Source organism: Anopheles ziemanni, chromosome 3 (assembly GCF_943734765.1).
Source record: "Anopheles ziemanni chromosome 3, idAnoZiCoDA_A2_x.2, whole genome shotgun sequence".
NCBI classification, from domain to species: domain Eukaryota; kingdom Metazoa; phylum Arthropoda; class Insecta; order Diptera; family Culicidae; genus Anopheles; species Anopheles ziemanni.
Window position 1 is genome coordinate 25,362,272 of NC_080706.1, and position 12,162 is coordinate 25,374,433.

Here is a 12,162-nt window from a genome sequence, read left to right on the forward strand (position 1 = left end):
GTATTCGATCCCTCAAAAAATATATCATGCAAATCAGTGGCCCTTGGTAGGTTTTCGTAGTGCCATTACGTATCGGTTTAATTTCTATTTTGTTTTTTGTTTTTGCGCAATAAAAACAAAAACACACTCGATATTCGACACGAAATTTTATACATTCCTACATTTAAAATTACCCATCTCAGCATTTTCCTATCGTATGAGTCAATCAAACCTTCCGTCTATTGCTTTTCCATACGATCTCGGCACCATCGTGCGTATGCACATTAGAAGTTGAGTGTTAGGCGGTGCCGCGACGACCACATCTACGACCCCAGCTCCCATTTGATAATGTGCGGCTCAATGCAAAGCCGCTGCTGCATGATCGACTGCATTACGTACTCGGTGGTGCAGATCTGACAGACCGCGTGCTTACCCTTCTGGATGAACGGCTGTATGATGATGCGATCCTCCGGGCAGCTCACGATCACGTAGCTGCCCGGCTTCTCCGCGTTCGTCTCCCGGATGCGCTTGATTGTGCGTGGGTTCTTCTCCACCACGCCGCCGGCCTGCTCGATCATCTGCCGTACGTCCTTGCAGGCAGGCTTCACCTGGGGCGTGACGAAGAACACCTTGCCCTCGAACAGCTTGGTGCGCGTCGGCGAATCGAGCACCGCGTGCAGATCACACTGGAACTGTCCGTTCAGCTCGGCCACGTCCAGCTTGTAGCCGTCGATCGGCAGGAAGTATCCGGCGACGGCACTATCCGAGACCCACTTGCTGCTTACCAGGTGGCGCGCGGACGCGAGGGCCAGCATCAGCTTCACCGTGCGAGCGACACGCGTCATCACGAGGTGAGTCGCCTCGCTTGGACTGGCCGTCACCTTACCACCGAGCGTTCTAGCGGAAGCCATTCGGCAAACAAATGTATGCATAAGGATAAATGTTGCCCTGGCAAAACTACCAACTCTCAAGAAATTACTTACATGATGGCACGTGTCAACCCTTCCGTGTTGTCGATCTGCGAAAACAGTATGCACGGAATGGCGTCCGAGGCAGGCTGCCGCTGGCAGACAATTTCCGCCGGGACCATCTCCATCGGTGGCATCGTGCGGGCTCGCTTTATGCCGCTAGCGGGTGGTGGCAGTTCGCTGAGCGTCCGTTTGACACGTTCGTGCGATTCTTGGGTCAAATTAATCGGAGCTTTCCAGGCAGCTGCGAGATTGATGAAGGAATAGTTGAATGTTATGTTGTTGGCGTTTGCAAAAGTGTGTTAGAATAGATTTCATTTAACCATTTTTCTAGTGCACTAGGGAAGGCCAATATTTCTTTTCGAAACCTCTTATTAAAACTATTGTTTGTCTGCAATAGAATGCAGTTTGCCGATAATAGTTATAATTGTTAATTAACTATTTGGGTTAAGGAAGAGATCTAATAATCCACAGGTTGTAAAAAGTTGTAGTGATGAAAATCAAACAATACTAAAGAATTTCTTTGTATCCTAGCATGGTAACTGAAAACTATTGATCTTCTAAAAGTGTACGATCTATATATAATGAAAACTGATAATGAATAACATATGTAATTGAGGTTGACGTTAATCGGATATCGCAATACACAAATTAAAATTACCTCGAGTTAAGGGGCTAAGTCGAGGTTCTCAAGCAAATAGCTTTGGAACAATAATAAGCACGAAAATATTCATTTGCCATTGCAACGATGTCCATTATAGACAGCACTGAGGAACAGGGTATTGAACAAGCTTAAAACTTCGATTAACTAGCATCAAGTCTAGGTTCCATACGACATCCAGAATGGATTCAGTTTGAAGACATCTAGTTTGGAGCCTATTGTGAGTTTCCCTTATTAAGAGACGGCAATCGTATGTTGCTTGGTAAAGCAAATACAAGTGAGTATGAATGCTCAGCGAACACGACGGGCTTTTATCTTATATACGGACATGAATGAATTATTATATTCTACGTTGATCGCGTATATGCATGTTTATGCCCGAAACACAGAATCGAAGCGAATAAAATATTGTATTGTGGTACCATCATAACAAATGTCGAAGACTTGTGCCATTTTGTCTGTGAAATAGGACTTTAGCAACAAATTTCGAAGTACAATTATTCTAGCACAAATCCTATAGCGGTTCAACCATTTGTAATATTAATTTTACCCTGAACAAAAAGGAAAAAGGTTTGCATAATAATAGAAATAAATGTCACTCACTCATTAGATGCATCACCAGATTGTAATCGACCCGGAAGTGGCAGGTCAGGTTGAACTGCTGGTACTTGGCCGCCTCGCACTGCTGCATCGCGTTCAGGTTCCCAAGCAGAATGTCGCTCAGCCAGACCGTATTGACCGCCGGAATGTTCCACTCCTTGGCGAACTTGTACTTCTGGTTGTCGATCTGGCGGCAGAGCAGCACCGTGTTCGCCTTGGAGAAGTACGGCGTCATGCGCGCCCCAGCCTCCTCGATCATCTGCTTGATGCGCACGCGCTCCTCGCCCTCGAACCCGGTGATCGACATGTTGTGCTTGGTGGCCGGTTTCTGACTGCCAAAGATGGCCGGTGTGGGCAGGTGCAGTGCCTGCCAGGGCGGCAGTAGCTGTCGCTTCAGCACGATATCGTTCAACCAGTAGGTGGTGATGCACCGTTTCGCGTCGCGGATGGCCTGCATGACCACGCCGTGGCGCTGGGTCCGGCACAGCACGTGTGTCACCTTCGGCCCGTAGAAAGGTTCAATTTCACCGCCGTGTTTTTTGATGATCAGCTTCCACTCCTCGATCTCGGGCGGTTCGTGCAGCTCATCGTACTCGATGATATGGAAGGTGCAGCCGAGCAGGAACAGCTCCGGGTGCAGCTTGAGGTTCGGATTGTGCCCGTAGTACTGGGGACGATGCAGTGGTGTCGGTCGTCCCGGGCTAAACTGGGCCGGACCGCCCGCCTTCATTACCGCAACACCTCCACCGGGCGTCTGCATCATGACACCGGGACCACCGACACCGGGCTGGATTGGGATGGTCGGAGATTGCACGAGCACAGGGCCACTCCCTGGTGGACCCCCCACAACCATCGGGCCACCAACGGGGACGCCACTGTTGGTAATATTGCCGAGCGTGCGCCGTACGACTTGTTGCTGCAGTTGCTGCTGATGAACTTGCTGCTGGACATGTGCCTGTTGCTGCTGAACCTGTTGTTGAACTTGTTGCTGCTGCTGTTGCTGAACTTGGACCTGTTGCTGTTGCTGCTGCTTTTGGAGCGTCAAAAGTTCCTGAGGCGATCGACCGACCGTCTGCTGAAGTGCTGCATTATGTTGCGCCGTCATTAAGCGTAACGTACCGGCAGCTGAAGGTTCCCCAGCGCTACCTGCGTTTCCCAAGGGACCACCTGCGACTCCATCGGGTAGAGGGCCCGAGGGAGCTCCTCCCGCAACCGTTGCTCCATTGCCCAACCGACTGCTCAGCATATTTGCAAGGGCCGTTTTCGTTTTGCTCTGCATTGAGCCGCCCGTTGGATCTACACCTGCAACTGACTGTGTTGCTGGGCCACCAGCCGCAACAGCTCCTGCTGCGAGTCCTTGTTGTTGCACGACCATTGGATTGCCGTCTGGCCCAACGAGCACATCTGGTGGGAAACCACCGCCTCCGGCAGGTCCCCCTCCAGGGGTGCGTGGCGACATTAGCTGTCCCTGATGCGGTGAAGAACCAGCCTGTTGTTGTTGCTGGGCTGCTGTAGCTGCTGCTACTTGCTGTTGCTGCTGATTTTGTTGCGCCTGTTCACGCTGGAGCTGCATCTGGAGCAAACGATGTTGTTGCAACCGTTGTTGCTGTTGTTGTTGCTGCTGACCATTGGGATCTGCTGGGTAAGGCGTGCCTGGCCCGGGACCAACCACGGTCTGTTGCGTAATCGGACTTAATCCCGGAGCGCTCGGTCGAAGGATTATCTGACGTGAGTTTAGCTGTTGTTGTTGCTGGTGTTGTTGCTGCTGCTGTTGTTGTTGTTGTTGTTGTTGCTGCTGCTGCTGTTGTTGCTGATGATGTAGCCAGCGAACTTGCTGCTGCTGGTTTAGCCCCGGCGGCATCGGACTACGGATGACGATCTGCTGCCGAGCGCCGGGATGGCTCCCGGGATGCCCGGGTCGGCCCTGAAAGGCAGCTTGCTGGCGTTGCATGAGGTTGTGTTTGGCTTGTAGGCGGCTGATGTATTCCTGCTGTCCGGCCGGGTCCAGCTTCATCAGTTCGGCGCGTGCCTGAGGATCGAGCTGTATCAGCTGACGCTGCATTGGTGGCCGAAGCGTGGTACGAATGTACTGTGGCTGACCACCGGGAGGACCACCCGGGCCCATGCCTTGCACGGGTGATTGTACGATCGTTTGCTGGACGATCGTCGCACCGGTGGGAATCATGGTACCCCCACCCGGGTGCTGCTGCTGCACTGGCGATTGTTGCAGCTGTCCCTGCTGTGGGGATTGTTGCGTCGGGAAAGGTGTCCCTGGTTGCAGGGGACTCTGGGGTGTCCACTGTTGCTGAGGTGTGCCGGGAGTTTGAGTAGGCGTTTGAGGTTGTTGCTGCATCATATCACCTCCTCCAGCTCCTCCTCCAAGACCAGCTTGAAGCATCTGTTGCGGCTCACCGCCAATCATCATTTGTTGCTGCTGAGGAGGAGTTTGTTGCGTTTGCTGTTGTGTCGCTCCGTTCGGTGTAAGTATTTGTTGCTGCATCATGGGTTGCTGGTTTGATATGGCACCCTGTCCGGCTTGTAACATCATCTGTTGCTGCATTGGAGCTCCATTTGGTCCGATCGTTTGTTGAATAATCTGCTGCTGTTGCTGATTCGGTAGAACGGATTGCTGAATAATTTGTTGCTGATTTATGAGCAGTTGCTGCTGCTGCTGTTGTTGTTGCTGCTGCTGCTGTTGCTGTTGCTGTTGCTGTTGCTGTTGCTGTTGTTGTTGCTGTTGCTGTTGTTGTTGCTGCTGCTGCTGCTGCTGCGATTGTTGTGGGGAAATCACTTGCTGCTGTACCATGGCTCCCTGCTGCATCATTGAATTGGGTGGTGGTTGCTGCTGCTGCTGCTGAACAACAATAGTTTGATGACCAGAAGATGTTTGAATAATCTGTTGTTGTATTGGTTGACCCTGACCCTGAATGAGCACTTGCTGATGTGGGACCTGCTGAGATGTTTGTTGCCCCTGTATCAATGGTTGCTGCTGTTGCAATTGTTGTTGATGCTGCTGTTGCATCTGTTGTTGCTGCTGCATTTGTGCACGTTGCTGTTGCAATAGGTTCTGTCCGTTCGTCGCGCTATCCTGCGATTGGCCAATATTACGTTGTTGAAGCATCTGCTGCGGTGCGTTGGCAGACATTCCTCCAGCACTGCTAACAACAATTGGCTGTTGTTGTTGCTGTTGTTGCTGTTGTTGTTGCTGTTGTTGTTGCTGTTGTTGTTGCTGTTGCTGCTGCTGTTGCTGCTGTTGCTGCTGCTGTTGCTGCTGCTGTTGCTGCTGCTGTTGCTGTTGTTGCTGCTGCTGTTGCTGCTGTTGCTGCTGTTGCTGCTGTTGCTGCTGCTGTTGCTGCTGTTGTTGCTGTTGCTGCTGCTGTGCCTGTTGTTGCTTCTGTTGTAGTTGTTGCATGTACTGCGCGCGTTGTTGCTGATTCATTTGCTGTACACTTGTGCCGGAAATGATTTGCTGCTGGTTGGTCGCCTGATTTATGATCACTATGTTCTGCCCACCACCTTGGCCCGACCCTGGAGGACCCTGGAAAACTTGCTGTTGAACAATGCGCTGGACAACTTGTGGTTGCCCTGGTGCATTGGATCCGGTTTTCATTTGCTGCTGTTGCAATTGTTGCTGAGGCTGCAGCTGCTGTTGGTCCTGTGCCTGCTGTTGCGTCTGGTCGACAACTACCTGCTTCGTGATGGTCTGATAGTTCGATGCCGTTCCAATGATCGTTTGCTGAGTAAACTTTGGCTGACCACCCATGCTTTGCGGGCCAGATGAAGAGGAGGTGGCAATGATAGTACCTTGTTGAGATTGCATTTGCGGTTGCTGCTGTTGCTGCTGTTGCTGCTGTTGCTGCTGTTGCTGCGGCTGTTGCTGCTGTTGCTGCTGCTGCTGCTGTTGCTGCGGCTGTTGCTGCTGTTGCTGCTGCTGCTGCTGCTGCTGCTGCTGCTGCTGTTGCTGTTGTTGCTGCTGTTGCTGCTGTTGCTGTTGAAATTGTAATTGCTGCGGTTGGGATTGTTGTCCCAAACTTGTACGTTGTACTTGAATCTGTTGCATTGGCTGCGATTGAGAAACCTGGATTGTTTGCTGTCCCTGCTGGAGAAGTTGCATTTGTTGCTGTTGCTGCGGCTGCTGTTGTTGCTGTCCTTGAATCATTTGCTGGCCTGGTTGTAGCTGAGTCTGATTAATAGTGATTTGACGTACAATCTGTTTTGTCTGCTGTTGACCATCACCTCCGGGCTGTACGTTGGTGACTGAGGTCTGATTAAATTGTTGCTGAGACTGGCCTTGCATTTGACCCATCTGTTGCGCTAGCCCAGTGCCGCTTTTGTATACAACCTGAATGTTTTGCTTGCCTTGTGGTTGTTGCGTTTGTTGCTGTGGCTGTTGGGTGGCTGAAGATTGTTGTACACTACCCTGTGTAGGAGTCTGTATGATCTGCTGAATAATGGTGCCGCCTTGAGTGGTAGTGGTCTGCTGGAAGTTTACATTCGATGATTGCTGCTGAGACTGCTGTAACATTTGCTGGTTGTTTTGCGGTGTCTGCTGCGATTGTTGTTGCAAAGATAGCTGTAGGATATTTCCGGTGGCTTGATTCATGGCTTGCTGCTGTTGTTGAGCTAGAAGCGCTTTTTGTAGCTGCAGTTGCTGAGCCTGTTGCTGTTGTTGCATGTTGGGACTTTGTGGTACTGGGCCCCGTAACCTCTGCGACTGCTGTTGCTGCTGCTGCTGCTGCTGCTGTGCTGGACCTTGAGCTCGAACAAATCGCGTAGGAGTGGACGGCAAATTAGGCGATTGGATAGTAGCCGGCTGTTGCTTTGGCCCCTGCAAAGACGCTCCCGTTTCCGCACCAGCTTGTCGTGGTTTAGTTTCCTCCTTTTTACCGTTTGTAGGAACTTCGGTCTTAGCGATACCTTCTTCGAAATCGAATCCCAAAATGGTATTTAACGGTTGTTGCTGCTGCTGCGGTTTTTCCGACGTTGCTTTACCTGCGGCAGGGCCGGAGGATTGTTTGAAATAAACTTGCTCCCGCAGTAGCCTCGGATGGTACACGGCGACTGGTTTGACGGTACTCGATTTCAAACAGTCGGCAACCCAATCCGGCGTCACAATGTGCACTCCCGTACCACACGACAGGGCCTTACTGTAGGCAGGTCCTCGGGGGCTTCCACACACCAAATGTGTCGTTTTTCGATCAAGTCGGCTACTGAAAGTTCCACCGTGGAACGTCAGCACGGCGTACAGCCTTCGCAGGTCGCGCGTGTCGATCTGGGTAGCGGAGAACCGTAGCCCACAGAATATGCCCGTTTTCAGCGGGAAATACGCCTTCGTTGAGGCCAGCCGGCCGAGTCGTACCGAAGCGACCACCCAAGCTTCCGTCACGGACGGAATTTCGTACAGTTCTCCGGCCTCGGTTATGTCATTTTCGTCATAGTTTGCCCCGCAAATGAGATGCGAGCAAAAGTCCATAAACTTTGAGATAGATACACCACCATCTTTCAGTAGCTTGGTTATCTGCAAGTAAGGGATATAGGGACGAGTGTGTAAGATTAATTCGTTAATGGGAAGGGCGTTCTGAAGACGCATCCACTTACCTTCGGGTCGAGCGTGCCCGTGATAAAACACTTCACGTTCTTGAACAAGTCATCCTTCACTTGGAGGCTTTCCAAATTGCTCACCGCGGATGTAGGATCGAGGCTCATTTTTCACAACGCAATTTTCACGGATTTCCACTCTCATGCAAGCACCATGGTTGGTGCAAAACCAGATAGAATAAGCGGACGTTGCTTCCCGGGCGATAATTCGGATAACATTTGTTTTTGCAAACAGAAGCAAACATTCAGAACACTCATCACGAAACACGGCAAGCGACTTCGGTTTGTGTATGTTTTGTTGCTGGTGCCAGCGATGCACACAGCGCGGCGTCCTCGTTCCCGATGCGGCCAAATGCAGAACCAGCTGCCACTAACAATGAAGGTATCACAATTCCAATATTTCAAGCTGGAATAAATGGAAATAATAGATATTTCAATGGGAAATAACCACGAAACTATTTCCCTTCGACGCGCTTTTTGTCTTCCTCTTTTCTTTGAAAATTCATGACATTTCGGTCCGCACGCTTGTCACTTTCAAGAATCATAAAAGGTTCATAAATAAGAAAGGTGAGACATGTTTCAGTTTGTTTACATTCGTTTGTTCTTTTGGTTTGCTTACGTTTATTGGTATTATATTGCACTAAACTTGAAAGAGTTTTATCTGTGAAAGCTTATTACTTATTGGAGCAGTTTTTCCTGGAAATTAACTGCATTTGTATTTGGATTATTAACCTTGGCCTAACATGTAAACAATCGCAGCTGGTAACCCTATTCCTTCTTGGTGAATTTACGTAACTTGACCACCACAGTAAACTGTCAAAATTCTCTCGAACTAGTTGTGGAACGAGCCGAAAAGTTTTGCAATCGTTTGCAAATAGGAATTTTCGCGTAATTAAACGCATAACTTCCTCACCATCGTCAAAATGTCGGCCATGAAAATCTTCTCGTTGGCAAAGCACAGTAAGTAGTGGCGTATCCGAGGTGGTTCATCTGCAATCTGCGTATCAGTGCTTGTATAATCAATTGTTTTCGTGTCCATTCCGCATCCGCAGGTAGCCGAATGATGCGTCCATCGTCGATGTCGACAGCTGCACGCTGCTACACTTCGCAGCCGAAACCGGCCGCAATCAAGCCGGAGGAATATTACTATGTAAACAATAAGGAACAAAGCATGGACATGAACGACATCACCGACCGTGCAGCGCAAACCATCTTCTGGACCGAGCTGTTCCGTGGCGCCGCCGTTACACTGGCGCACATCTTCAAGGAACCGGCCACTATTAACTATCCGTTCGAAAAGGGCCCACTGAGCCCACGTTTCCGTGGAGAGCACGCGCTGCGTCGCTACCCTAGTGGCGAGGAAAGGTGCATCGCATGCAAATTGTGCGAGGCGATCTGCCCGGCGCAAGCCATTACGATTGAGGCAGAGGAGCGTGCCGATGGTAGTCGACGTACGACGCGCTACGATATCGACATGACCAAGTGCATATACTGTGGGTTCTGCCAGGAAGCGTGCCCAGTCGATGCCATCGTGGAAGGACCCAACTTTGAGTTTTCGACCGAAACCCACGAGGAGCTGCTGTACAACAAGGAAAAGCTGTTGAGCAACGGCGACAAATGGGAATCGGAAATCGCCACCAACATCAATGCTGATTATCTTTACCGTTAGGGAATGCTCATCCAATGGGTCGATTTCACTCGCAGTCAACACTTCGGAAGCAAATGTGTATAAAGCAGCTGATTAACAGTTCTAACAAATAAAGCGTTAAAGCTTCGAATCGCGCTTTCTATTACTTATTTTGCCGCAACAACAACTTAAACGTACGCATAGTAACTTACACAAAATTTATTTTAATTAAAAGAATGGATGTTTCCGGGACAGAAATGCAAAAACACGAATAAAATTCTTTTCTTTTTCACTGCACGACATGTTCCCTACTGGCCCGGTCCGGACAGAGACTTATCCATGAACTTCTTCTTGGCAAAGCACAGCCACCATTTGTTCGGTTTTCCATCTTCACCGGAAAATACGCGTTCGCATACACGAATGCCAATTTCTTGGCGCAGCTGCTGCAAATACTGTCGCATGAGGTCCGCCTCAGTCGGCGAGCTGGGTTTGGCGTACACAGCGTTCAGCGGGAAACCCGCCTCGCCCGGAATGTCGAAGCGAGAAATGGCCAACGTGTACATTTCCTGTAGGCCCTGGTTTTTGTTGGAGCATCGCTGCAACTTCTTCAGACACTCCGTAACGTAGAGGGTGATGTAGATCAGCACACGATCGACCTCAGACTTTACCTCGTACGTGCGGAAGAACACATTGGCTTTAAAGTAGTATAGCGTTTCATCGATGATATCCTGCTCCAGGCTGGCGTTTACCGGAGCCGGCCCCCGGGCTTGAGTTCGAATGGGTAATATGGCCATATTGCCCACCGATTGCGAGTAATCTTTTATTTGAGAATGATAAGCCTGTAAAATAGGATATTTTTGTTATCTTGCCATATCATTGAACACGACACGCCCGACCCGTTTCGAAAAAGCGATGACTAATGCACTCGACTGGAAAGTGTTTTGTTCCAATTGGACTATGTCGGTGCATCCAGGCTATAAAACCGTGCCAAATTACTTACCGGCATTTTTAATAAATGTGGGCCACACTTTTTCGAACTTTTCCGAATTTAGGCAACCACAAATGGCCAAAAACACCAAACAAGAGGAATTTGCAGAACGTTTACCAGTTTCGAGATTTTCCTCAATTGTTTTGACATTCCACGATGGAACGGGAGTAGTGTTGGCAGATTCGGGAGTCGATCCCTAAACGGATTCCAAGGGATTGGATCCCAGTTGACGGATTCAGATCAGATTTGACTCGTTTGAGATTTAAATCCGATTTAATTTGTTTGGGACTCGATTTCATTCGATTCTGGCATTCCCAATCTTATTTAAAATGGCTTTCCCAATCCTATTTAAAATGACTAGCGAAATAGATCTAGAATATAAAGCTATTCAAAATTCATAACACCTATGAACAATAGCCAACTATTTCTAAAATCTGTAAATTTGGTTCACGCAGACATCACAGGCATCTTTTTATCGTGTTCTATTGTATCCGCAGGTTGGTCTTTGAATTTTTGACGAACAAGTTCAGTAAGAGAAGAATCAATTACCTTCAATACACTTCCGTTTATTTTATTCGTCTTCACCATCATCCACATCCATACCTTCTTGTGTATCATCGTGCGAATCACCATCATCTTCCTGCATCGAAGCATCACCATTTTCGGAGCCACGGACATTCCTCTTCTGCTTCTCTGCTCGCTTCTCTTCGGCCGTTTTGCGGAGACCCTTCATCTTGCGCGTTTGGAGGCTATTAATGTCCTGCTTGCCGACGTGGACCCTTCCGTGGACATTACCAAGCTCGTCGCGGGAAACGTTCTTCCTTCTGGCCGCCTTCAAGATTGCCGGTTGCTTCATGGCAACCTTGTACAGATCATCAGAAGCTATCTTAGTGCGCCGTATCGACAGATCTAGTGACGGACCCATTTCAAGCAACTCAATTCTGGGTGTACGTTGACCACTCTTTTTCAACTGAATACGATAGGAACGAACCAATATCGTCAAGTCATCTGTAAGCGTGAAACTCAGTACATGCTCCAACCCCTGCAGACGAATGGTATCAACTTGATCAATACGGAACATGTCCAACAAAAGACTCTTGATTCGCCTAAGCTCCTCCGTGAGCTTCCATTTGTAGCCGTTAAAAACGATCACCGGTTTGGTGTATTGGGAAATTTTCTCCGTTTTAAACTCAACCAGGGCCTTGTAATTGTCGATGCCAAGCTCTATCATGTCGAGTACCTGTTCGTCATAGATTCGACCCATAATTAAATTATTGGGTCTTTTCTTTGAAGATGAACCGAACAAAAACAGATGGCAATCGTTTTTCTTTGCCAAACTGAAAGAAAGAACGGGTAAAATTACTTCCACTCCAATACTTAATCCGAAGGGTGTTACATACTATTCCAGCGGCGTAGCGTCATCGAACGGGGTCACATCGTTGTTCCTTCTCATCAGACAAGCGTGCGGTTTCTTCAGCATATTCAAATCCTTCAGAGCTTGTCGAATTTCATTCGAACACTTTCGACCTTCCATGATGAGTGTTTTCTTTAGGTTTTCGATGGTCTTCGGTTCACGTTCCTGCAAGGCTTTTCTACCCCGCCGGGTCGTAGGTTGTCTGAGGATGCACAAAACGTTGTGATAAGTATTTCACAAGCACTGCTTTTCTGATAAGATTAAGAGTGCGAATTTACCTGATTCTCATAGATGCCATTTTGGGGTACTTTGTTCACTTATTTAATA

At 48.9% G+C, this 12,162-nt stretch overlaps 4 protein-coding genes across 5 annotated transcripts; 1 reads left to right on the forward strand and 3 right to left on the reverse strand.

Annotated features, from left to right (window-relative positions):
* Window positions 1-167: 167 nt before the first annotated feature.
* Window positions 168-7,914, reverse strand: LOC131284401 (PAX-interacting protein 1). The gene is made up of 4 exons (XM_058313255.1): window positions 7,807-7,914; window positions 2,212-7,726; window positions 963-1,191; window positions 168-876 (listed from the first exon to the last, which is right to left on the reverse strand). The coding sequence occupies exons 1-4, from the start codon at window positions 7,912-7,914 to the stop codon at window positions 303-305; spliced, it is 6,426 nt and encodes a 2,141-aa protein (XP_058169238.1). The 3' UTR covers window positions 168-302.
* Window positions 7,915-8,627: 713 nt separating this feature from the next.
* LOC131286900 (NADH-ubiquinone oxidoreductase subunit 8) lies at window positions 8,628-9,584 on the forward strand. 2 transcript variants are annotated; one of them, XM_058315909.1, is made up of 2 exons: window positions 8,628-8,770; window positions 8,863-9,584. In XM_058315909.1, the coding sequence occupies exons 1-2, from the start codon at window positions 8,730-8,732 to the stop codon at window positions 9,473-9,475; spliced, it is 654 nt and encodes a 217-aa protein (XP_058171892.1). In that variant the 5' UTR covers window positions 8,628-8,729; the 3' UTR covers window positions 9,476-9,584. The 2 variants fall into 2 exon arrangements, with proteins under 2 accessions (XP_058171892.1, XP_058171891.1); XM_058315908.1 differs by having other exon boundaries at window positions 8,628-8,766; window positions 8,859-9,584.
* A 59-nt stretch (window positions 9,585-9,643) lies between these two features.
* LOC131287049 (actin-related protein 2/3 complex subunit 3) lies at window positions 9,644-10,272 on the reverse strand. The gene has a single exon (XM_058316065.1). The coding sequence runs from the start codon at window positions 10,225-10,227 to the stop codon at window positions 9,742-9,744; it is 486 nt and encodes a 161-aa protein (XP_058172048.1). The 5' UTR covers window positions 10,228-10,272; the 3' UTR covers window positions 9,644-9,741.
* Window positions 10,273-10,974: 702 nt separating this feature from the next.
* Window positions 10,975-12,133, reverse strand: LOC131287239 (ribosome production factor 2 homolog). The gene is made up of 3 exons (XM_058316271.1): window positions 12,114-12,133; window positions 11,822-12,037; window positions 10,975-11,758 (listed from the first exon to the last, which is right to left on the reverse strand). The coding sequence occupies exons 1-3, from the start codon at window positions 12,131-12,133 to the stop codon at window positions 10,993-10,995; spliced, it is 1,002 nt and encodes a 333-aa protein (XP_058172254.1). The 3' UTR covers window positions 10,975-10,992.
* Window positions 12,134-12,162: the final 29 nt, after the last annotated feature.